Raw genomic sequence first — 25,548 nt, forward strand, 5'->3', positions numbered from 1 at the left:
GTCCATTTTAAACATGTTAATTTTTTTAACATTTTTAACAACAAATTTGTATGTGACCTAATTATCCGATTGGTCTGATTTTTGGTATACTGATTCCTGGGACAACAAAGTACAATATTATACGCGAAGCAACTCTATAATCAAGTCCTAAAAATGTAAGTATGTCCATAATCATTATCCTGTATCAAGCAGTTTTTCAACAAGTTTTCTTACAATTTTGCTTTGACTCTTATACATTCGCATTCTGATTATTCAGTTCTGACATTATACAAGTGTTAATGTCCGTTTGTCCTACCGTTTGAGAGCTTCGCTTTTATGGATGTTGTCATCCTTGTTTTTAACAAGGTTAACAAAAACAAAAAATTAATTTCCTTTCACCCTCCAGAGTGACCTATGCCGCCAGATGGAGCTGGACAGGTACCCAAGCAAGAACCTGGATGGGAGGTACCCAGAGAAGTATCCCTGCTCCTCCTACACTCTCTCAAATCTGTGATATCAACACTAGTAGTCATACTTACTAATTACTTTACTAAACATTGTCTGCAAAGATTAGGGTATATTATTTCTTATAGGGCTTAATACTAAAGGAACTTGAAAAAAATTACATGAATAAACTTTAATACGTCAATCAAAATTGGGAAGACTATAAGAAAAAATGTACCTTTATCTTTGCGAATCCCAACTCAAATATCTAAGTATGATATGTGTGTATTAATATTGTACTTTAAGAAATATTAAATTAATAGACATTATATTAATATAATTGTGAAAAACTTTATTTGCAAAAATTCTGGATACATAAAAAACTGCTGGATTTTTTTTTTACCGTGAATGAGAATACTGTAGCCTAATTGTAACTAGAAAGAATATAAATATGGAAAATAGTTTTTAATTGGAATTTTGTAAAATGTACATGAATGTAGAGATGGTTTAAGTATAAGTCAGCCAACAAAAATAATTTTCTTAATAAGACAATGAAATAGATCAATAGATTGGTTTATTTTTGCTTTTCTATGATTGCTTTTTAAACAAAATATCAAATGGAATTTAGAAGAATTTTTTCGTTTTTATCATTCTTGTTTATTCTATATTTTTTGGCTGATTTATATGAGACCAGTAGAATCTATGTATGTTCACATTAACAGAGGCAGGGGTACATCTTCTGAAGAAAATAGTAATAGAACATAGCATTAGTATGAAAAAAAACGTTATGGGGATAAAAATAGGAGGTATATTAATCCTTCAATTATGTAATTGACTTTATTCATCCCGAAAACTGCTATGGGCTTTAACCGTTTATCAGAACTAAAAACCCCCAAGCCATTGTTTAAAATTCCTAATATGTACATGTTTTATATGTGGATATATTTAAATGTATATAAACTAATTATTAGAAACTAGGGTTGGACCGGATATTTTTTTGGCCGGATACCGGATATCCGGCTGATTTCTAATGCCGGATAACCGGATATCCGGCCGGATAACCGTATATCCGGCGCCAAAGATCAGCCGGATATCATGTAACCGGATAGTTTTAATATCCGGTATCCGGCCGGATATTGAAAATGACCGGATAACCGGTCCAACCCTATTAGAAACTAAGTAGTAATCAATTACCTAAAAAGCCCATTTTACTCCATTACCCCCACCAAGGATTTAACAGTGTTCAATCATGTCACAAAAGTGTCCTCTAAAACCCAGGGATCTGAAGGGATAAGACAATGCATGATAAATTAATGTACATCCCCAATGATGATAAACAAAATTGCCCCTTTTCTAAATTAAAATTTAAAATTTCCAAAGTTTGCACATGGCTAGTTGGTTTAAATTTTTAGTACCCACAGATATTCAGCAAACGAATAAGATATCATGGCTATAAAACTTTGGGTACCTGTGTAATTTACAGTCCAATGACTCCTCCCTTCCTGTCTTTGACGAATAATCCTTTTCACAGGAAGGATCGGGACAACGGGCTGTTTATAAACTAGTCCTCAAAGTTTTATAATAACGTTTTGTTATTCGTTGGCTAATCAACTTTGGGGACTGAATTTTGATTGGTTGATTCATTAGGTTAAGTGTCCAAACGTTTAAACCTATGATTGTAATCATCATTGAGGATGTACACCAATTCATCGGCCATTGTCTTATCCCTTTAGATCTCTACCTTTTGTAACATAATTGGCCACCAGACTGCAGAATGCTTGACCTAGGTGCGCGTGGCTGGCGGAAATTTGTGGTGTCATGGTGTGATCAGAAAACTGTGATTTTATTGGAATATGATTATAATAATATAGAAACATTCTCGCTGTTAGGCATTTTATTGGTAGGACATTTTGGACAGGGATAAAGTATAGGTGAAATCATATGACAAAATTTATTTGGAAGATTTTTATTAAAAATGCTTTACAGATTTTTAATTTTTTTTTTATGGTCCAAACCTTTCAGCATTTATTGAATAAATAACTCAAAAAATGTTGAACTGTTAAGATTTAATCCAGAATTTAGGCTTTTATATAAATAATTCAAATGAATAATGTTTGTCTTTTTACCTATACATACTTCCCTGAATTTACAAGTGTAATAAAAATGGTGTAAAGCCATATTTGTTAAGTAATTGCTGTTAATAAATGTATTAATTATATATATAATGTACAAGTTGCAATATTATTAAAAATATTAAAAAATATTTGGCCTTTTAGACATATCTTTTTAAACGAAAAAAAACGTATAACCACCTTTTCTGAAACTTTAAAGAACAATCAAAATATTTTTAGAGCACAAATAAATTTTAAAACTGAAACTTTTGAATTTATATTTGATAAATAGAATTTTTGAAATAAGTACATTTAAATGTGAAAGTTAAGCACAATGCAATATATTTAGTAAAAGTTTTTATAGTGTCATTTGGGTACTTAAAAGTCCCCAAAATAATGCCATTGAAATTTAAAAGAATTTAGAGTTAAATATCTTTACCAGTATGGCTTTGAAACCAATAAATATCCGCTGGATTAGAACCGGTTCTTTCCTATACAGGAAAATCATGTAAATCATCGTATAACAGACATTTTTCCACGAATAAAAAATAACAATCATAAAAATAATACTGGTTTTGTTAGCCCGGCTCTTTGGCCCCTATACCTAATAAAACTGGTTTTAATCTTATAATATCTGTCTATAATACGATGCAATAAATGTATTCAAATGACACTTAATGAACTAAATTAAATTCGCACAAAATGATTTAAACTACAATGCACATAATAATTTGTATTTTCATACTTAAATACATATCAATATAAGTATTTCATGTTTTTACTGATTTTTTTCTGTGAATTTTAAACAATAAAACTCAAATTATTACAAAATAATGAAAAGCGTACTTATGATTTAAGTATTTAAATGTTCTCGTACTTACAGAAACTATAAAAACAAGTGATTTTTGTACAATTACCTTTTAAAATTATATTAAATTATTTTTGTGATCTCATACTTTATTCTTATGATTAATTATGTACTTGTTTTTAAAAAAAAATAATTTCTTATTGATGCAGAAATTTTGCTTATTATATATTTGAGCTTAATTATGTTTTGCTTATGTGTAGTAACAAGTTGTAAAGGGATATTTCATGGTAAGGGTTTGCGACATTTTTATAATTTTCTGGAAAAAAAATTATATTTCAACTGAGAACTATATTGCCAAAAATATTAAAATTGCGTATAATTGTAACTCTTATAGGAACTTAAACTCATAGAGAGGGGACAATGAGCTGTTTATTACACTAGTCCCAAAAATTTTTTAATAACGTTTTCTTATTCGTTAACTTAACAACTTCGGAGACTTTTATTGAATTTTGATTGGTTCATTTATTAAATTAAGTGTCTATAAGTTTCAACAACTAATTGTAATCTACAGAAGGGATAATTTTGTATATAATCATTGGGGATGTACATCGATTTATCGGCCATTTTCTTATCCCTTTAGATCCCTGCTGGGCTAACCCAATTCTAATAATGGTCAAACAAACTTTATTTAAGTCACATAATCCAATACATGAAACGTTCCCTAACCTAAAACTTAATTAAAATTATCAAAGCATGTTATTTAAAAAAAGGGTGAACTTTAAACATTGAAGTAGAAATAAAATAATAAAGAAAAAAGCTGATAGCGTGGTGCTAGTTTAAAACTGGAATCAAAGTTTTTGGCGCGCAAAAAGTTTGGTACAGGATTCTGATTGGTCTATCGATTAGGCCAATCACAAAATGACTTTAAAAGTTTCGCGCGCCAAAAAACTTTAATTCTTGTAATTTTCAAATACATGTAAAACTGTAAAGTAAAACTGTTATTTTTTTCAATTTTAACCTTTAAACCATCAAGATTTAGACTTTTTTATGATTTTTTTTGAATATGGATGATATGTTATCATCTTAATTTTGCTTTAGGTACTTTTTTATCATCATTTTTGATGTGCTTACTCTTAATCTGCATCAAGTTGTCATTGCATATTATTATTTTTCTTACAATGCACAATAAAACGAGGTATTACTTGTCAGGGAAGCTTAACTTGTTGGCCATTTTAAAAATGTTTTAAACAAAAAAAAAGCTTTCATGTTGAATTAATTTTACGCTTGAAGGGATAAATGCGAAGAGAAAAAATGGGTATCTGATTTTTTTGGACTTTAAACAAACCAAAATTGGCCTAAAACCAACCGAATAATGAACTAAAAAAGACGCATTTACATATGTAGAATGATATTTTAGTTTTTTTAATCTTATGCTTAAATACTTTATAATGTTGCTTTGTTGTTAAATTTTATTTATTTGTAAATGTTGAATAAAAACCTAAATGCTGAAATTTTAGTAATTTTTCTGATAGATTTGATAAAAGCGAAGCTTTTCTACATTAAGAACGTATCTAAGTATATAATATCTAGTATATATTATTGTCCTATCCTATTCTATAACTACTAAGGTCCAAACACTAAGAAACTATGGCTACATACACACACACACAGGAAGCGTGTTAACACTTATAAGCCAGTCTTAGAAGGATAGCAGGCCCTTTTATAACAAGGATGACAATATCCATAAAAGCAAAGGACTGAAACGGTAGGACAAACGGACTTTAACACTTGTATAGTGTCTGAACTGAATAATCAGAATATAAAAGAGTCGAAGCAAAATTGTAAGTAAATTTGTTGAAAAACTGCTTGATACAGGATAATGTTTATGGACATATTTTAGGACTTGATTATAGAGTTGCTTCACTTAAAATACTGTTTTATTAATCTGTATACAAAAAATCAGATCATACGGATAATTAAATCACAAAAATTTGTTGTTAAAAAAGTAAAAAAATCAACATGTTTAGAATGGACGTACGGATATTTTGGTGTTGATTATAGAGTTGCTATGCTTTCTAAATCGTACCTAACTACTACAGGAATCACCATGCAAAATTTGAAATCGATAGGACAATTCTAACATGCCTAAATTAACAAAAAAGCTATCCATCTCAGACGGACGGACCGACCCTAATTATAGAAAAGCTTCGCTTTTAAAAATGATCTTGAGTTATTTATCTTACATTTAGAGTAATTCTACAGAACAAAATGAACAGAGGATTCATCGATGGATAGAAACCTTTCAAAATAATTGATTGTACCTATTAAACAGATAATATTGTTCCCCAAAGTTTTTATTTTAAATACGCAAGAAACTTTGAAAACGTTTAATAAATCATGATTGGTTGGTACAAACTAAAAGTATCTAAACTTTTCCACCATTAATTTACAATTTAACTAAATTTATCGTCCATTATGATGTCTCTCAAGATCCCTAAATATGTGATTATCAAACACTTTGTTAAAGTTAAACTGACAATAATCTATAATAAAAAGTAGAATGATGTCTGTCCCTTAAGATCTCGTTAACCACTGAACCGATCGAACTCTTCAGGGAATATACCTACTGGTCTGTGGTGGTATTAGGCTATTTTCATGGGGGGTGGGATACCCCCAACCCCCCAAAAAAACAAAAATTCCCCACCATTTTTTTGTTTATGGGGCAGTTTGTGCCATAAAACTGCTGGCAGCACCAGTAGTACTTTTTTTTTAATTACCTCATGGGCCAAAGCCATTAGAGGCTAGGGGCGAAGCCGCTATTGTACCAATAAAATAACCAATGTAAGTGTTAAGTAACTTCTAATACAATATCATCAAGTCTTATGGTTGGAAACTAAAATAAGTTAATGAGTAGTTAGTGCTCTCCCTCAAAGCCACCAGACCCCATGCATTATTATTTTAAAATAAAAGTAATAAAAAAAGGTAGGTATTTTTTCCTTTCCTTAAACCCTGCGGTGTGGTGCACTAATATTGCGTTGCTACCCAGTACCCAAAATAACATAACACAAACAAAAACTACCCCTCCCAGTTATTTTTAATTCATTTCATAATGATGATGGTTTTTTGAACTCAATAGGCTCTTTTAAAGAAATAAGCCGAGTTGCTTCACTACAAAAAAGGATGGCAACATCCATAAAAGCGATGCTCTATGATAAAAAGGAGGGACAAGCGAACATTAATACTTGTAGAGTGTCAGAACTGAATAAGCAGAATATAAATGTATAAGTATATGTATAAATATAAATCGTACCTAACTGTTGTAGAAATCATCATGCAAAGTTTGAAAACGATAGGACAATTCTAACTTGTCTAAATCAACAAAAAGGGCTAACCGTAATGGACAGACCGACCATAAATATAGAAAATCTTCGGTTTAAACAAAAACCTTTGACTTAACTGTCCTTGTCACCTTACTTCCGCTAAATTTTCTATTTAAAATACAATACCTACTTAAAAGACATTAAAAGTTTGCAAAGAACTTTTTCATACCACAATATTAATATTTTATACCACTTAAGCAGCATAGCTGCCATATGAATTGAATTGTCCGTCCGTACTTAAACTTATGTCAAAAATTGCTTTTTGGATCCTAAAGCTATGATTGGATAATGCAAGGATCTAAAAGGATAAGGCAATGGCCTATGAATTGATGTACATCTCCAAAGATGACACACAAAATTACCCCTTCTGTAGATTATATTTAGTGGTTGAAACGTTTGAACACTAAACTTATCTCTGGAATAATGTCATTCAGTTGGGACAATAGGCGTTATAACTTATGTTCACAGAAAGACTAAATTTTAAACATGACAAATGGTTTAAATTTTCAGAAAACTTTTTCCTTTTTTAAAAGATTGTCAAAATCTCGTTTGAAAGCTTTTGATTCTTATGCTTATCTTAAATTGTGGATGTTGCTATTCTAGTTCTTGGTTTAAGTATAAATATTTGATAAAACTCAACAACTTTTTCTCTATCATGATCACGTTAATAATTAAAAATATCGAGGACATTAAAACATTTTTTTATGCGCAGAAAATATGTTGGTCCATCTTTAAATTTCATAGTACTAAAACAATTAATATATATATACAGGGTGCGGCACATAAATCCGGACTTTTTCTAATTTTGAAACAAATGAACATAAAATCGTCAATTTTAAAGATTTTATTGAATTTTAAAAACTGAGAGGCAGCATAGGTATTTGACTATTAGATTATTTGAAAAAAAAATGGCCGCCAGTCTCATTCACCGACTCTACCCGCCTCCTCAACCGCTGGCAGGCCCTGGTCAAAATGTACCAGTCCAAGCTGGCGAAGTTCTCCTTGATAGTGGCAATGAGGGAGGTCTTTGTGATTTGAGCACTTTGGTGCATGCTTCAAAGTAGCTTTAGGCCCAAAAGCCCATTGAATTAAGATCAGGCTGCTGGCAGGCCACATTTCCTGAGGAATGTGAGTAACCGCAGGATTCAAATTAACCCAACTTTCAAGCTACCCTTAGAAACGGAGGCTTTTATTTGGACCACAGTTGAGCTATAACGACGTTTTTTACCCTCTGCTTTAGCGTAATTGGTAACGAGTCTGTACCACGCCGCCGCGTCAAACTAGAGACGTTTAAACTGGTACCTTGTGCTGCTATGTCAGGCGGGTGACATCAATACTCAGAGTAGGGGGAAAGCCTTGGCCCACAAATAGGCGTAACTCATTACAATGTACAACACATTAAGAAATTAAGGGAAATAAATAAAAATAGACGTCATTATTTTTATTTTCTATGAATTTCGGTTCCATTTAAGTTCCAATTAATTAGTTTAAATTGCGAACATGTGTTTGTAAGGTCTGTTACTTAAAATCTACAAAATGATCTAGCACGACTAAAATTGACTAAATAGCTGTCAAATCAAAAAGGCAGCTCACTGAACTAAAGAAATAGGTTTAGCTACCTTCCCCTTCAGACTAGAGCATCTATAGGCCCACACACAACCTTAGAAATTCCTCTGCACGCGTCGGAGTTAAATTGAATTATTCGTTTTCATATTCATTTAGTCATGAATAAAAATACATAAATATTTTTTCTATAATTTACGTCAATGGAAACTTCCAGGGAGGTAGGGGACATTGAGCTGTTTATTACACTAGTCCCAAAAGTCTTATGATCCTGATTCGTTGGCTTAACAACCTTGGGGACTTCTATTAAATTTGAATGGGTTGTTCATTTATTTAAGTACTAGCGGCTACGCCCCTAGAGGCCTCTTTTTTTATTTTAAATATCTAATTTGAGAAATAACTTGTCTATGTTATCAATTGTTAAATTCATGCGTCTACGCAGCGCGACTACGTAGTGCGACTATGCTAGCGACACTATGCGGCAGAAATATTTAATATTTTTGATTTTATTGTGATTTCTCTTGGGAGAGTGGTGGTACCCTCCCCCAAAATAGTTATAAACCTTCCTGGGACATATGACAATCTACCCTGTTAGGGAGAACCCGATCGGTTCAGCGGTTAGCGAGATCCTTCGGTACAGACACACAGATACACACACAGATACACAGACAAACAAACATCCTGTTACTTTAGTATAAGGATTTAAACGTTTCAATCCCTAATTGTAATCCACAGAAGGAATAATTTTGTGTATCATCAATGGGGATGTACATCAATGTATCATCCATTGTCTTATCCCTTTAGATCCCTGGGAAACTACACATGAACATAATGAAAGGATATATAATAAATTCGTGTAAATTAACAAGGAAGACAATATTCAATGAATGAAAAAAATAGATTTTGAAAAAAGGTTAGATTCAATTTAATATTATTCAATAAAAATGAGCTATAATATGTTTGTTTACATTGAAAAAGAATATGTGGATATATTTTGACAAGGAAAAATTTGTCGCCAATTTAGGTTGCTAATATAGACCTCATTTATTGGTCAGTTTGTTCTTCCAGTTGGAGTACATGAAAATCTAGTGGAACATCTAAGTAATTATATATCGATTTATAGGCAAGCTGTTATTCTTATAATTATTAAATATTATAAAAATACACTTTATAAATTAAAAAATCGGGTAAGCTATGCCAACTTTTAAAAGTTGTGACGGACCCACATACACGCATAAATTGTTTGGAGGCCATTATTTTAGAGGCCTCTGGGTCCATACAAAGAACAAAAATCATTTTAAAAATTAGTGTGAAAGGTAAAAATATATTATATTTAAAAAAAATGAAAATATTGAAATAAACTATAGATGCAGAAAAACTTTGCTTTTTCATAATGAAAGGATAAATATTAATCAATTTATAAGTGTCACTACAAGTTATGAGTTCATTATTAAATTTTATACAGGGCACAAGTATAGTGATATGAAAATGGTGGAAATTTGATATACATTAACAAATAATGAAACACAAAATTACCCCTTCTGTAGAATACAATTAGTGGTTGAAACGTTTGGATACTCAACTTTATAAACCAACCAATTAAAATTCAACAATAGTTCCCAAATTTATTAAGCCAACGCACTTTAAAACTTTAAGCACTAGCGTAATAAACCAGCCCGATGTCCCTCCATTCTTGATAGGGATAGGATTTATGAAGATAAAATTTTGTCAAAATAAAAATCATTAACATCTGTTGAGAGCAAAGCTGCTAGAAATACTTATAATAAAGTAGCAGGGTGTCTGTTTGTTTGTTTGTCTGAACCGAAGGATCTTTCTAACCGCTGAACCGATCGGGTACTCCTTTAAAGGTTGATTCTCATAGGTCCCGGGAAGTTTTAATACTATTTTTGGGGAGGATACTACCACCCTTCCCAAGAGAAATCGCCCTTATAAAAAAAAATCCCCCCAAAAAGTTGTTTTGATTCGCTAATTACATCCTTATTTAAAAATGCTTTTAATATTTATTGAAACTTAAATTTTAATCAAATTATGAATCGTACATATATAGCCAGTTTTCAAAACAAATCGTAAAAATTTCTTATGCTTACTTTGAATAGGCTTTCACGAGCCTTACTTAATTCTGTTGAAACCCTAAACTATCTTAGAAAGTAGATTTTTCCGAATATATAGATGAGTTAGACTGATATCTTAATGTGAGTGATAAAATAAATCTAATTAAAAAATGCTTCAATTATTTATTTAAATTTAAATTGTAATCAAAATATAAAACATCTACATAACCAGATTTTAAAACAAATCCTGTAAAATATCTTAGAGTAACTTTAGACTGACTTTTCTAAGCATTAAATAAGGCTTAGGAAAAACTAAGCTAGCCCAGAAATTTTATTATCCGGATATTAGATAGTTGGGGTATAGGTTCATTCGTTGCAACGCCTCTTAAGGGGCGTTTTGTCGTATTTTAGCATTAGCTTTTGATAGGTTATTATAGGTTAGGTTAGGTTAAGTTGGGTTAGGTGATTGCCCCGCATGGTTGGGCAATTGGCCCCGCAGGGGGTAGAAATAGGGGAAAAGCTACTGTGAAAATACGACGAAACGCCCCTTAAGAGGCGTTGCCACGAAAGGGACTATACCCGCTAGTTGTTATATCTGTCTATTCTAATGATAACAATAACAGTCAATTCCATTGTCTCCTTCGCTGATGTTAATACCGCCAGAGTTACAGTTGGTGGCGCAGCAATATCTAAACAAATGGATATATTATTTCATGTTCTCTAATAAAGTGAATCACGTAGAGGGCTAAAATAATGATTCCCCCCCCCCCCATCCCTTTCCCTCCTACTGGATGAACGAACTGTAGATTAAAATTAGTAGTTGAAAGGCCCTAAAGTCTTTAAGCAAACGAATTAGAGAACGTTAAATAAAACTTTGGGGACTAGTGTAATAATAAATAATAAGTGTTTAATTACAATTGTCCAAAATCCAAAATTTTTATCGTTCTACTACTGTTTTAACTTAAAACTTATAACCTTTACGGATTTTTAGCGCAACCAACTCCTTCCTTTTTGGTGAAACCGAATCTTTATTTGACTATAGAAAAGGTTTGCGCTGAAAAATGTTATAAACTTTATTTTGTAAGATAAGAAATATTTGTAAAATTGTTTGAAAAGAAGTTTAATATTATTAACTATCAGTTAGGCAAATGGTAATAAATTTAGTATCTTTTGATATAATCTGGTAAAGTACGTTACAGGGTTGTCTAGGAATGGAGGTTATAAAATAGTGTACTTAATTTGTACCCCAAATAAGAAGTTATACAGTATGGCTTCGAAACCGGTTTACAACCCATGGTTTAAATCGGTTCTAAGTCATACTGAAAAATCATGTATAGCTTCATAATACAGAAAATATTCTAAAACTATTGAAGCAAAAAAATCATAAAATTAATACCAGTTTTGTTAGCCCAGGCCTTAGACTGCTCAGGGCTAACAAACTGTCTATAATACGAGGCCATAAATAACCATTATCATCTCTAAATTACTTTGACCCGCGAAGTAAAACTTATGTCAAATTTATTTCATCCCTCTTATCTTTATGGTCTAGCTAGGCATCACTAAAACCTGCAGGACACTAAACCGGCGAGACTACCCATTAACCAACTTTACTCAACCTAACCTAGGTCAAACTGCTTTCCTTCTTTTAGCGAAATTAAGATTCTCTCAGTTTAAAGAGAAGATAAATGTATCATCCACACTACTTCTTAATATTGTGAGCTATACTTCAACTACGCTATTCCCATGGAGTTGAAACAAATATCTTAGAATAGTTATTTCATTTCTTGAATAGTACTTAGAGCTCTAGACATGTTTTTGACTATTTTTGGAGATGGTACCTCCACCCTCTAAAGAGAAATCGCTCCTAAAAAATGACCACCCAAAGTAAATTGTATATAGTCTTTCTTTTTAAAATTGAAAATTGTGGGCGTAGTCACAAGTTATTTGAAATGTAATATAATATTTAATCCTGTGCAACTGTGCGCCTCTTGCACGGCAGCTTGCAGGCCTACTTGACCATTTGCACAAATATACAGTTATGGCCTTTAAATAGTTTAGGCCCAATGATATTTTTATTCCTTTATTGAATACTAGCGGGTGTGCCTCTTGCATCTAGGGGCTCTATATTCAAAGGAATAAAGAAGGGCAGAAAAATAGCCTTAAACCATATTCAGACTTTTTTTTATACAAAATAAAATATCCTAAAACCATCATGGGACCTATAAGAAGCTTCACTGTAAAGAAGGACCATATCGGTTCAGCGGTTAGCGAAATCCTTCGCTACAGACAAAAGGGCTTACTACTTTATATAATAGGATTTTTAAAAAATGTTTTTTATCTATTTGTTTTTCTCTGTTGCTGCTATTTCCCTCTAACTGTTTCTTTTTAAACTTTAAGTTGTAATACATTTTAACACAAAAAAACTGCAGCTGAAATTTAAAATTCTTTTTCCAACAGCTGCTAGTGAATAATGAAAAAATTTGGATTAGTTATTTTTGACTGGTAAGAAAAACAGTCTTATTCATAGACACCCAAGGGTGCGGGTGAAGGGGTGATCCCCCCCCCCCCCACAACCCATCAACTTTAAAAACCACTCATTTTACTCCCCTTTAAAATTTTGAAAAATACAGAAGATTACCTCCATCAATCCTTTAAAATAAAAAGCTTAGACGTCCCTGGTATTTTTAAAGTTCATTTTAATGTGTATTGTGTAACAAATGTATTTTGTTATTGTTTTAATCACCATTTTGAGAAACGCCTTTTCCTCTTATTTATAAAATTTTTGTTTAACTGTAAAGAGAAAACACCAATTGTTATTAAATATTAAGTAACTGTTGAATTTTTCACATTGTCTAAGTATTTGTTGGATTTCTTCTGTGCCATTTAAATAGGAAAGGAGTACAAAAAAGAGTTAAATAAGATCTAGGAATCAATTTTAAATTTTTTTAGATTATTGCACAGACATTAAAGAAAGTGAATAAAGGAGCAGGAGCGACACCATGGAAACTGTCCCAATTTTGTATAACTTTTGCGGAACATGTTCCAGTTACGTCATATTTTTCTTTCCCGAAAAAGAGAAGGGGGAAAGAATAAAAAGGGAAGGGGGGAAGAAAAAAGAGATGGGAGAAAAGGGGGTTTTCCCCATCTCTTTTGAAGAGATTTTCTTCCCCCCTTCCCTTTTTCGGGAAAGAAAAATATGACGTAACTGGAACATGTTCCGCAAAAGTTATACAAAATTGGGACAGTTTCCATGGTGTCAGCAGGAGCTATATGAACTCTGCCCACAGAGCGGGGACCCTTGCCTGATTTTGTATTGGGTCTTTGAAAGCAGATAATAGTGTCGGAAATATAAACACAGCCGAGTCCTAAAAGAACAGAAAACTATTTGCTTGGGGAAGGTAGTTGTCTGGATTATACATCTATACTTTTACATTTATTGCAAAGACAACTGACACAAAGGACCTTAAGGCATAAGACAATGAGATAAATTCATGTACCTTTTCAGGTTCCAGGACAAACGCAGGACTCCCAAACGTCGGAGTGGACAAACGCAGGAGTGTTAAAATATTAATTTTATTAAGTATTTCTATACAGATTAGGTTATGTTAAGATATAAATGAACAAATAAGCCCCCCGCAGGGGTTAGGCATTTAAAAACCTATAAGATAGTCTAAAATAGGTTAGGTTAGGTTAAGTGTCCACTCCGACGTTTGGGACTCCTGCGTTTGTCGTTAATTAAGGGAATCAAAATTAACCCTCCTGTAAATGAAGCCATAATTGAAAAGCTTGGACACTACTATCTTGTAACCAACCAATCAAAATTCAAAATCAAAATCACTAAAAGTACCCAAAGTTTTGGAGCTAATGATTAATTTTAAGATAACTTTGGGTTTTAGCATAATTTACAGTCTAATGTCCCTTCCCAGCTATGAATTTTGAAATTTAATTGCCGCTAAAATGAACCAATCACCACACGTCTCCTTGTCATAGACATCCAATAAGATGTCGGTGTTTTAAACAGGAAACATTTGATTGGGTCATTTTAGCGTCAAATTAAAAAAATACAAATTTATATCATCCTGTGTGTTTTTTTAGTATAATACTTTTTTCTTAAATATGTTAAAAGTGAATAATTTCTGTTTATCATTACAGTAATACAGTTTACTGTCATTTTAAACTTTAATGCTTTTTTGCCATTTATTGTTACGAATAATAGTTATTTATCGCATCGTATTAAAGTGAAAAATGAACCAGTTTTGTTACACCCAAGGGCCTAAAAGCCCGGTCTAACAAAACTGGTATTATATTATGAGTTTTAATTTAATATTCGTGGAAAATTTTCTGTAATAGGATACTTTACATGATTTTTCAGTATGGCTGAGAACCTGTCCTAATCCACCAGGTATTAATCGGTTTCGAAGCAATACTTCCAAAAATATTTCACAGTGCGTATGAAGGTGCTTTGACTTTACTGTCAGAACCTAAATTGGGACATAGTGCATTTCATTACCGTAGGTTAGGTAACTTCATTTCACTTTTCAATAAAATTTTAAATGCAGCCGTTTTTGAGAAAATTAGATTTTAAAATTTCAAGTTAAATTTTCATTCACTAGGAGTTATCGCATAATCATGACAAGAAAAGCAAAGATTATTTAAATTATTTAAAATTTTGAACAACTTTGCTTTTATAAAGTCTGTCATAAAACCTCTCTATATATGATTTATTTAAGGCTGAATTTCCGTGACCTTAGCAAACTTGTTCAAAGTTTTAAATAAATAATCTTTGCTTTTCTTGTCATGGTTATGCGATAACTCCTAGTGGGTGAAAATTGAACTTGAAATTTTCAAATCTAATTTTCTCAAAAACGGCTGCATTTTAGATTTTATTGAAAAGTGAAATGAAGTTACCTAACCTACGGTAATGAAATGCACTATGTCCCAATTTAGGTTCTGACACTAAAGTCAAAGCACCTTCATACGCACTGTGATTTAGTTTTTATGATTAGTCTAGAAACTACTTTGTCTTATAAAGGTCTAGATATCGCATGTGTTAAAATTTAATCATCTAATGAAATTTAAAAAGCAGAGACAAAACTTCTGAAGTAATAATTAAGTGTCTGTTACTTTGAATCTCTAAAACATATTTATGGAATATCATAGGTTAATCTCTAATTAATCTTATATTAGACATAAGGTCAAAGGAACATAAACACAGCATCTTAAAACATAGACGTCCTATATAGGTGCTAGGTAAAGGTGTGTTTACCCCCCTCAAAAATTGGAAAATTGCATTATATTACCACCCTTTAATCTGTGAAACCCCCCATTTTACTCCCCTCAAAAAAATCTTGGACGTAAGTAAAAATATGCCAATCGTTAAGTTTCATTAAACGTTTAAAACATCGAAATTTCATTGAAAAAATTGATAAATTTCATTACGCCATGAATAATTGAAGAATTAGTAACAAAACATTTTAGAGAAGAATGTTTGCTCTATTGTCGATATTTAGAAACGTGACATTCATTCAAAAAATATCTTAAACCTCCGAATTTTAAAATCAATTATCCATTTGAATTGAAGGCTATATTATCTTTTGTCCAGTATATCTTCGAAACCGATTAATAGCCACTGGAGTAATAATGGTTTTAATAATGTAGGTTTTTTTTTTATATTTCCAAAAACTAGAGTTTATTGCGGTACTAACGATATGCATACCTTTTTTCTACTATTAACACAAGCCGTGCAATTTGAATTTTAAAAATCTACGCTTTTATTTTGCTCAACCTTTAACAACGCAAACAACAGACAGACGGAAAAAGTGACCAATTTGAAGCTTTTCAGAAAAGAGAATTAATTCGAAAGATTTGAAGAAACAAAAAGACATCCTACTACTTCATGTTCTAAGCCACTTACGTGACACCATGGACTTGGGAGGTTACGGAACAACCATCACACCAGCTTCCCCAGGTACATACCTCTTTGCCACTAGATATATAGATAGATAGATTGATATATAGATAGATAGACTTGGGTGGTTACAGAACATCCATCAAACCAGCTTACCCAGGTACATACCTCTCTACCACTAGATAGATAGTAGATAGATAGATAGATAAATAGTAGATAGATAGATAAATAGATAGATAGATAGATAGATAGACTTGAGAGGTTACAGAACATCCATCACACCAGCTTCCCCAGGTACATACTTCTCTCCCACTAGATAGACAGATAGATAGATAGATAGATAGATAGATAGATAGATAGATAGATAGATAGATAGATAGATAGATAGATAGATAGATAGATAGATAGATAGATAGATAGATAGATAGATAGATAGATAGATAGATAGATAGATAGATATATAGATAGATAGATAGATAGATAGATAGATAGATAGATAGATAGATAGATAGATAGATAGATAGATAGATAGATAGATAGATAGATAGATAGATAGATAGATAGATAGATAGATAGATAGATAGATAGATAGATAGATAGATAGATAGATAGATAGATAGATAGATAGATAGATAGATAGATAGATAGATAGATAGATAGATAGATAGATAGATAGATAGATAGATAGATAGATAGATAGATAGATAGATAGATTTATAGATAGATAGATAGATAGATAGATAGATAGATAGATAGATAGATAGATAGATAGACTTGAGAGGTTACAGAACATCCATCACACCAGCTTCCCCAGGTACATACTTCTCTCCCACTAGATAGACAGACAGATAGATAGATAGATAGATAGATAGATAGATAGATAGATAGGTAGATAGATAGATAGATAGATAGATAGATAGATAGATAGATAGATAGATAGATAGACTTGAGAGGTTACAGAACATCCATCACATAGATAGATAGATAGATAGATAGATAGATAGATAGATAGATAGATAGATAGATAGATAGATAGATAGATAGATAGATAGATAGATAGATAGATAGATAGATAGATAGATAGATAGATAGATAGATAGATAGATAGAGAGATAGATAGATAGATAGATAGATAGATAGATAGATAGATAGATAGATAGATAGATAGATAGATAGATAGATAGATAGATAGATAGATAGATAGATAGATAGATAGATAGATAGATAGATAGATAGATAGATAGATAGATAGATAGATAGATAGATAGATAGATAGATAGATAGATAGATAGATAGATAGATGGTTGTTTGTTGTGGTCTTGGAGTTGTTTCAGGTCTTGGGGTTGTTTCCTCTGCAGATACACATCTTATCTATCTGCCTATTACTAACCTATCAGCTGTGGTTGTTGGTTGTGGTCTAGGAGGTGTTTCAGGTCTTTGGGTTGTGTCCTCTGCAGATACACATCTTATCTATCCACCTATTACTAACCTATCAGCTGTGGTTGTTGGTTGTGGTCTTGGGGTTGTGTCAGGTCTTGGGGTTGTTTCCCCTGTAGATATACATCTTATCTATCTACCTATTACTAACCTATCTGCTGTGGTTGTTGGTTGTGGTCTTGGGGTTGTGTCAGGTCTTGGGGTTGTGTCCTCTGCAGATACACATCTTATCTATCTACCTATTACTAACCTATCTGCTGTGGTTGTTGGTTGTGGTCTTGGGGTTGTGTCAGGTCTTGGGGTTGTGTCCTCTGCAGATACACATCTTATCTTCATGTCTAAATGATCCATTATCAATATAGGTATGATTTTAGCATTTTTAGTAGAAAGTATTTAAAAATTTGACAGGAATAAATTATATGATTATGAATAAATTAAAAATAAGAGAGTCGAGGGAAGGGAGTAGTTATTTGTTGCTTGTATTTCACCTTAGGCTAGGTTAGGTTAGATTATAAAGAAGCGGGTTTTCGTGGTCGACAGGCACTTTGAGAAAAGCACCTAATTTTTAAACGCGAAGCATTTTTCGTTAATTTAGGCATGTTAGAATTGTCCTATCGATTTCAAACTTAACATGGTGATTCCTGTAGTAGTTAGGTACAATTTAGAAAGCGTAGCAACTCTATAATTATTACCAGAATGTCCGTACGTCCATTTTAAACATGTTGATTTTTTACTTGAACTGATTATTCAGTTCTGACACTATACAAGTGTTAATGTCTTTTTGTACGACCGTTTCAGAGCTTCGCTTTTATGGATGTTGTCATCCTTGTTTTACACACAATTTGGTGCATGAAACTTTAATTATTTTTAATATTTTACCTGGGTCTGGGTACCAATCATTGATGTCTGCCCATTCACCTGTCCATGCATATGTCTCCCATACCTAAACATAAGTTTTAAAAAATCTTTACTTACATCTATAATTTTGTTCTAAAAATCAAATTTACAAATCTGGATTTAAGTTTTTGTATTCAATAATATCTCTGAAACCACTGAGATCCTTCTGTGTAACAAAAAAAATGTTACCCGTAAATTTAAATTTAGTGTAGATTACAATTAATGGTTGAAATGTTTGAACTTAATGAACAACCAATCAAAATTCAATAAAAGTCTCCAAAGTTGTTAAGCCAACAAATAAGAAAACGTTATTATGTTTGCTCCCTCCCTGTATTCAACCCCAATGTTTGCATTTTGACAAAGTAACTTACCACCATCGTCTATTGAATGTTTAACACAAAAAAATGCACTTTTAGTATACATTTTTGTAAGATATTGTTACACTTGTTAAATTTGTGAACACTCAAGCATCCGTTTCTATAGTCAAATTAAATCTCAGAAAGTACCTATATAAATATGGCTGGTTATATTCTTTCTGTAACAATAATTTATTGGATATTTCAAGAAACCGCTGAATGCATCTTTTTTGTGCTTTTTTCTGAAAGAAGTGCCATTTACAACCACTAATAACATGTACAAATAGGTCAATTTTGCGTCAATTTATGCCTTAAAAATCGACCCTCCTCCCCCCCTTCCTTGTGAGATAAATTTAAAATATGGATGAACCCCTGCAAAGCCTAAACCTGCAGTGCCCTAACCGTGTGAGGCTATCCTGTAACCAATATAAACTAACTTAACTTGACTTAAAGTAAATAACAAACATATGAAAAATTTCATTTTCTCCTAACAACACAATACAGAGAGACAGAAATTGAAGAATACTTAGATAGAGCAGATATGCAAACAAAAAAACTACCTCGGTTATTTGATCAGGACAGATAGCATCTTTGTTCCTAAAAAAGATACTTTTTGAGAATATGTTTTGGGGAAGCAGCTTATAGTGCCTAATAAAAAATGATATCATAATGACATCATTAATATTGACCAATGGTAAAATGTATACTGGCTAAGCATTGGTCATTTGTATTTTATGACGTTATTTTTTATTAGGTACAATAAGCTGCTTCGGTTAAAGCAATATCCGTAAACTTTGTTCATTAGCCCGGCCCTGCAATACGATTCCTTTCTTTTGCGTTTGTCCAAAGCAAAGCATTTTATGGGGAATGGGAATAGCGGTGGTTTCACTCATTGTGCATAGTGGAGCACAAAACCCCTCCTTATTATAAAATAAATTGAAACTATGCGTGAAGGGGGTAGTTTTTATTTTTTTATTACTTTAGGGCAGGCTAGTTTTTTTTTAAATAGGGCACTTGCTAGTCTCTCAGGGGTTAGGCATTGCATTGTAAATAAAGTACCCCTACCCCCAATAGACTTTTTCCGGAAAAGCACCGACAAGCTAATATTCTCTGTTTCAACAAGAACACATTGATCCCTAACTTGCGAGGAAATACTTACATATTAATACATCCACCCATATTTTCTCCAAGATTACCGTTGATATACCACCAGTTATACCCACTGATATAGCCGCCCTAGACAATGGATGTAATAACTATGATTAAAGAGATGAGACAATGCAATGGAAGATCCCAATTTTCGCCGAAAAACAATATTACCATTTCTGTAGATAAAATTTGTGGAAAAATTTGGGAACGAATTGTTTTTCCTACCCAATTAGTATTTAATAGTACCCAAAGTTTTTTAGCCAACCATTGAGAACCATATAACACATCTTTCACTAGGAATAACACTATACCAATCCATTGATTGCTTGACCTTTATCTTGAAGACTGAAATGCACAAAATTAGATGTCACTGTTTCTTGGTCTGGCAAAGTAGCATAGAGCTTGTTTCAGGCATATTCAGTAAATGTAATCCTGAAGGGTTTGACAACAAGCGGATGCAGAACCATTTGCGCTAGGGTCACTCAGATGCAAAATACGAATAGAATATTAATTTGTTGTTATCAAAAATGTTACCAGAAAGTAAAGGTAGTTGTCATTATTGTCCTGTCTATAGATCGCCCTTCCTCCATGCTCTCCATCCAAATGGAATATTCCAAGTCTGGTCCACTGAAAATAGATAGATAAATAGATAGATAGATAAAAAGATAGATAGGTGGATAGATTACCCTTCCTCCATGTTCTCCATCCAAATGAAATATTCCACACTTGGTCCACTGAAAATAGATAGATAAATAAATAGATAGATTGCCCTTCCTCCATGTTCTTCATCCAAATGGAATATTCCAAGTCTGGTCCACTGAAAATAGATAGATAGATAAATAGATGGATAACAAGATAGATAGGTAGATAAATTGCCCTTCCTCAAAGTTCTCCATCCAAATGGAATATTCCAAGTCTGGTCCACTAAAAAATAAATAGATATGTATTATAGATAGTTAGGTAGATTGCCCTTCCTGAATGTTCTCCATTGAACTGGAATATTCCATTTCTAGCCAAAAAAATAATTATAATAGAGAGATAAATGGAAAAAAGATTAAAGACAGAAGAACTTTATATTAAAGACAAATGAACAGATTTATTGTTAGATATCTTATAATTTTATTTAGATAATTATAGGCATTTTGAATTGTTAGAAAAAGTTATAGTTAAAATAGGTTAAAAATTTTGCATGATAAAGGAAGTTTAATTTAAACAGTATGTCATGTACGAACAAATTTACTGTAAATGTAGATTTATAAATTAACTCTTCTTTTGTAAAGACTAAATTAAGTCCTAATTTGAAAATTATTATGGTTTCTTCATTTTTATTCAAATCAAGGATGACTACATCCATAAAAGCTCTAAAACTGGACAAACGGACATTAACACTTGTATAGTGTCAGAACTGAATAATCAGAATATAAATGTATAAGAGTCGAAGCAAAATTATAAGGAAATTTGTTGAAAAACTGCATGATACAGGATAATGTTATGGACATACTTACATTTTTAGGACTTGATTATAGAGTTGCTTCGCTGTTATAATATTATACTTTGTTGTCAAAGAAATCAGTATACCAAAAATCAGATCAATCGGATAATTAGATCACATAAAAATTTGCTATTAAAAAATCAAAAAAAATCAGCATGTTTAAAATTGACGTACGGACATTCTGGTAATAATTATAGAGTTGCTACGCTTTCTAAATCGTACCTAACTACTACAGGAATCACCATACAAATTTTAAAATTGATAGGACAATTTTAACATGCCTAAAAAAGCTATCCGTTCCGGTCGGACCGACCCTTATTATAGAAAAGCTTTGCTTTTAAAAAGAGAGAGAAAATTAAATCATACAAACTTTTGAGAAAAATATGAAATAGGATGTTTACAACTGAGGAGAAAAAAACATACAGATTTGTCCACATGGGAAAGGGGTGATTCAACTGAAGGAAAACTAAAAATATTGTACAAACTAGCATGCACTTATAAAAAATGATGAAAAATAAATGGATCAGGGAAAGAAAACGAAGTAGCAAGTTTTCGAATTTTCACAGTAGCTTTTAATAGGTTATTTAAGGTTTGGTTAGGTTAGGTAAATGTTAATGATTGCCACAAAAGGTAATAAAAGAGACACCGCAGGGTTAGAGAGAAATATGAGAAAAGCTACTGTGAAAATAAGACGAAACCCGCTACTTCGTTTTCTTTCTATGATTCAAAACAATAATATGTAATATATTATATTTGACGGATGTATACTGTACAGATGGACGAACAAATATTTCAATGGGTAGTAAGTGATAAAATATTGAATATCTTTCCAATGATGTACAAGGATGGGAGGGGGTAAAATGGATGTTTATTATTCCAAAGCCATTAGTTTTTACAAATCAGGTTTTTTTGGTATTTTAATGTTATAATATACCTGGTTTTCTTGTGTCACTTCCCCTCCAGTAACTTCTATGGTTTGACAGCAATCCAGTGCAGACTTAATGGATATATTATTACTTGGATGTTACACTAGAATTTCATGTTCATTAATCCAGTGCAGACTTAATGGATATATCATTAATTGGATGTTACACCAGAATTTCATGTTCATTAATCCAGTGCAGACTTAATGGATATATTATTACTTGGATGTTCCACTAGAATTTTATGTTCATTAATCCAGTGCAGTCTTAATGGATATATTATTACTTGGATGTTAGTGTTACACTAGAATTTCATGTTCTCTGATAAAGTGAAACTCGCAGTGTGCTACAATAATGGTACCCCATCCCCTACCCTCTCAATGGATGAACGAACTTACCAATAAATGATATCCATATTAGCAACTTAAATTTACGTCAATTTTTCCCCTGTCATATTATCCACGTAAATTCTATATCAATTCCAGAATTTAATATGATGAAATTAGTGTCTGCGCCCCCCTTTTCTAGGGGCTCTGCATTCAAAGAGGCATAGGGCATAAAAATAGCCTAAATCCATCTCAACTAGAAAAATAGCCAAAAACCATCCCAGAGAAAAGAAAAAAAAAATGAAAGGGATGTAAGAGGTAAAACACAGCATTTCAAACAGTTAGAATTAGACAGCAAAATGGATAGACACTTATTGAGAGGATGATTGCTAATAATAAAATTTCAATAAGACATTTACACAATAACTAGATGCTTCGCCCATAGCTTCAATGGGACCTGTATTTAAAGGGGCTAGAATAAAAGCGGAAACCAAGACTTAAATCTAAAAAAGAAATAGCCTTGAACCATCACAGGACCTCTGTAAAGCTTACTTAAAATAATGAACCCAATCAGTTCAGTAGTTATTGAGGTATGAGTTTCAAACAGAAACGTTACTACTTTATACAATAGGATTAAACATGAATCTAATTTAATATTTACCGTAATATTTTTGCCTTCAACGGCATAAAAAGCAAAAATAGCCAGAACAAATGAAAACATGGTTGTCTTCATTTTTAGCTCCTGGCAATAAGATATTGTATAAGTTACTGCTTATAAAAGAATGTTTTTTTAAAGATAAGATTTTTAAAAAATTATACTTTTTTTATTTACAGAAGATTATATTCTAATTTGTTTAGCATGCAATACATTTTTTAAACATCTCCCCATCCCTAATTCTCATATATCTTTGTTGTTGTAATTTTAAGTTTGATATTTTGTTAATATAATGCATTTGCAGAAGAAAATAAAGACCAAATCAAAGGGAGAGAAGAAAGTGTCAAGTGTGACGTCATAAAAATACGTCTAAAAAGGAAGAAGAGAGAGAAGTGGGAAAGGAAACCCCTAAAAAAGAGATGGATAATAGACTTATTTTTATGACGTCACACATGACACTTTCCGCTTTCCCAAATTAACCAATATTGCTTGGATCTTTCACCAGATTATCATGTACTTTAAAGAAGTGAAATTTTTAGCGGGATAAACTAACTAACCACCCCATCCCCCAGGGAGTAAGGGAGGGGACAATGGGCAATTAATTAAATTTAAGAGTTTTCGCTGATAGGCACATTCCCTTTAAGCCAGTGCCCAAAGTCTGAGACTCCTAAAAATTGAATATTCGACCCATTGTCCCCTCCCGTACTCCCTGCCATTAGGGTGGTAGTTTTCAACCTGCGTGTATATACCCCATGGCAAACTTCTGTACACGCCCTATACTAGTTATTATATATAACAATGTTTACCTACTGTCCTTGTTTATTTGTACAAATCAGAACAATTCAGGGAGGAAGATGGATGTATTCTCCAAAAAATCAATTTAAAACCCTTTCCAGTATAGTATGGCTTTAAAACCATGAATATCCGCCGGATTTGAAAAAGTTCTCAGCGATGATGAAAAAAAATGTAACGTATCGTATTACAGACTATTTTCCACGAATATTAAAATAAATATAATAAAACTAAAATTAGTTTTGTTATCACGAGCCTTGGAACCCTTGGGGCTAACAAAACTGTTGTAATTATTCTTTTTAATATCTGCGGAAAGCTGTCTATAAAACAATGCGATTAATAACTATTCTACCGCCGCGCCCCTTAAAAAAATTAGAAGTTATCAAGCAGCATCTATATGTAACTAATAAAAGCTGCGTATGATAATTTTTCGGCTGTTGTACCATCCCTGAATCCCCATGGGACAAATCAAGAAAAGAATATCTTCATAATAATATTTACTTTATAATATCCAGAGATAAACAATATAAAAACATAGGATATAAACATTAAACATTAAACGCACATCTTACTACTTGCTACTACAAGAACCAGAACGAAGCCAATCAAAAAATTCTTATCCTGCTTTTCCCTCTTAAACATCAATGGAATCAATAATAACAACACACACACACACACACAATTTTGGATCATGTGAAGGAAACGAAGTTACGGGTTTCGTCGTGATTTCACAGTAGCTTTTGAAAGGTTATTTTATGTTTTAGGTTAGGTTAAGTTAGATTAGTTGATTGCCCCGCAGGGTTAGAGCCCGCAGTGCCTAGAAATAGGAGAAAGGCTACTGTGAAAATACGAAGAAACCCGCAACTTCGTTTCCTTCACATGACCCATAAAAACTCAATTTTCTCACAATGATTGGATCATCTACAATTTTTACAGACAGACTGACGCACCAAATATATTATAAAGTAGCTGCTCATAGGTCAGAAGATTCTTCACAAAAAATTCATCAGTAACAGCTGCCGTGCCGAGTAAATCAAATTTTTCAGACTTACGGACCAAGTAAATTATGGAAAAGATATTCATTATATCATAGGTTATTTTCAGCTGTCTATATAAAATAACTAGCGGCTGCGACCCTAGAATCTAGGGGCTCTATATTTGAAGGGCTGTAAATAGCTTAAAACCATACCCAGACTTATTTAAAAAAATAAATATCCTAAAACTATCTAAGGGCTTATACTAAGCTTCCCTCTAAA

General features: G+C 32.2%; 1 protein-coding gene and 1 long non-coding RNA gene across 3 annotated transcripts; one reads left to right on the forward strand and one right to left on the reverse strand.

Annotated features, from left to right (window-relative positions):
• Positions 1–276: 276 nt before the first annotated feature.
• On the forward strand, positions 277–4,853 carry LOC145314617 (uncharacterized). Of its 2 annotated transcripts, XR_013877820.1 has the most exons (3): positions 287–554; positions 697–1,402; positions 1,604–4,853. It is a non-coding gene; the product is annotated as an uncharacterized LOC145314617 (long non-coding RNA). The 2 variants fall into 2 exon arrangements; XR_013877819.1 differs by having other exon boundaries at positions 277–1,402.
• Positions 4,854–10,526: 5,673 nt separating this feature from the next.
• Positions 10,527–23,637, reverse strand: LOC145314618 (uncharacterized). Its single transcript, XM_080154609.1, has 9 exons — positions 23,507–23,637; positions 22,531–22,593; positions 20,639–20,731; positions 20,115–20,191; positions 19,516–19,552; positions 18,582–18,645; positions 17,953–18,040; positions 16,272–16,343; positions 10,527–11,046 (listed from the first exon to the last, which is right to left on the reverse strand). Exons 1-9 carry the CDS (start codon positions 23,576–23,578, stop codon positions 10,962–10,964), a joined length of 651 nt encoding a protein of 216 aa, XP_080010735.1. The 5' UTR covers positions 23,579–23,637; the 3' UTR covers positions 10,527–10,961.
• Positions 23,638–25,548: the final 1,911 nt, after the last annotated feature.

This window comes from Acartia tonsa, chromosome 3 (genome assembly GCF_053477335.1).
Source record: "Acartia tonsa isolate MP-2025a chromosome 3, ASM5347733v1, whole genome shotgun sequence".
Lineage (NCBI taxonomy): Eukaryota > Metazoa > Arthropoda > Copepoda > Calanoida > Acartiidae > Acartia > Acartia tonsa.

Coding starts and splice junctions, on each gene's coding strand:
- LOC145314618 (XM_080154609.1), bottom strand. CDS start 23,578: ATGAAGACAACCATGTTTTCATTTGTTCTGGCTATTTTTGCTTTTTAT. Junction 20,192..20,638: donor ACAACTACCTTTACTTTCTG/GTAACATTTTTG, acceptor TCCATTGTCTAG/GGCGGCTATATCAGTGGGTA. Junction 19,553..20,114: donor ATGGGTGGATGTATTAATAT/GTAAGTATTTCC, acceptor TATCTTTTTTAG/GAACAAAGATGCTATCTGTC.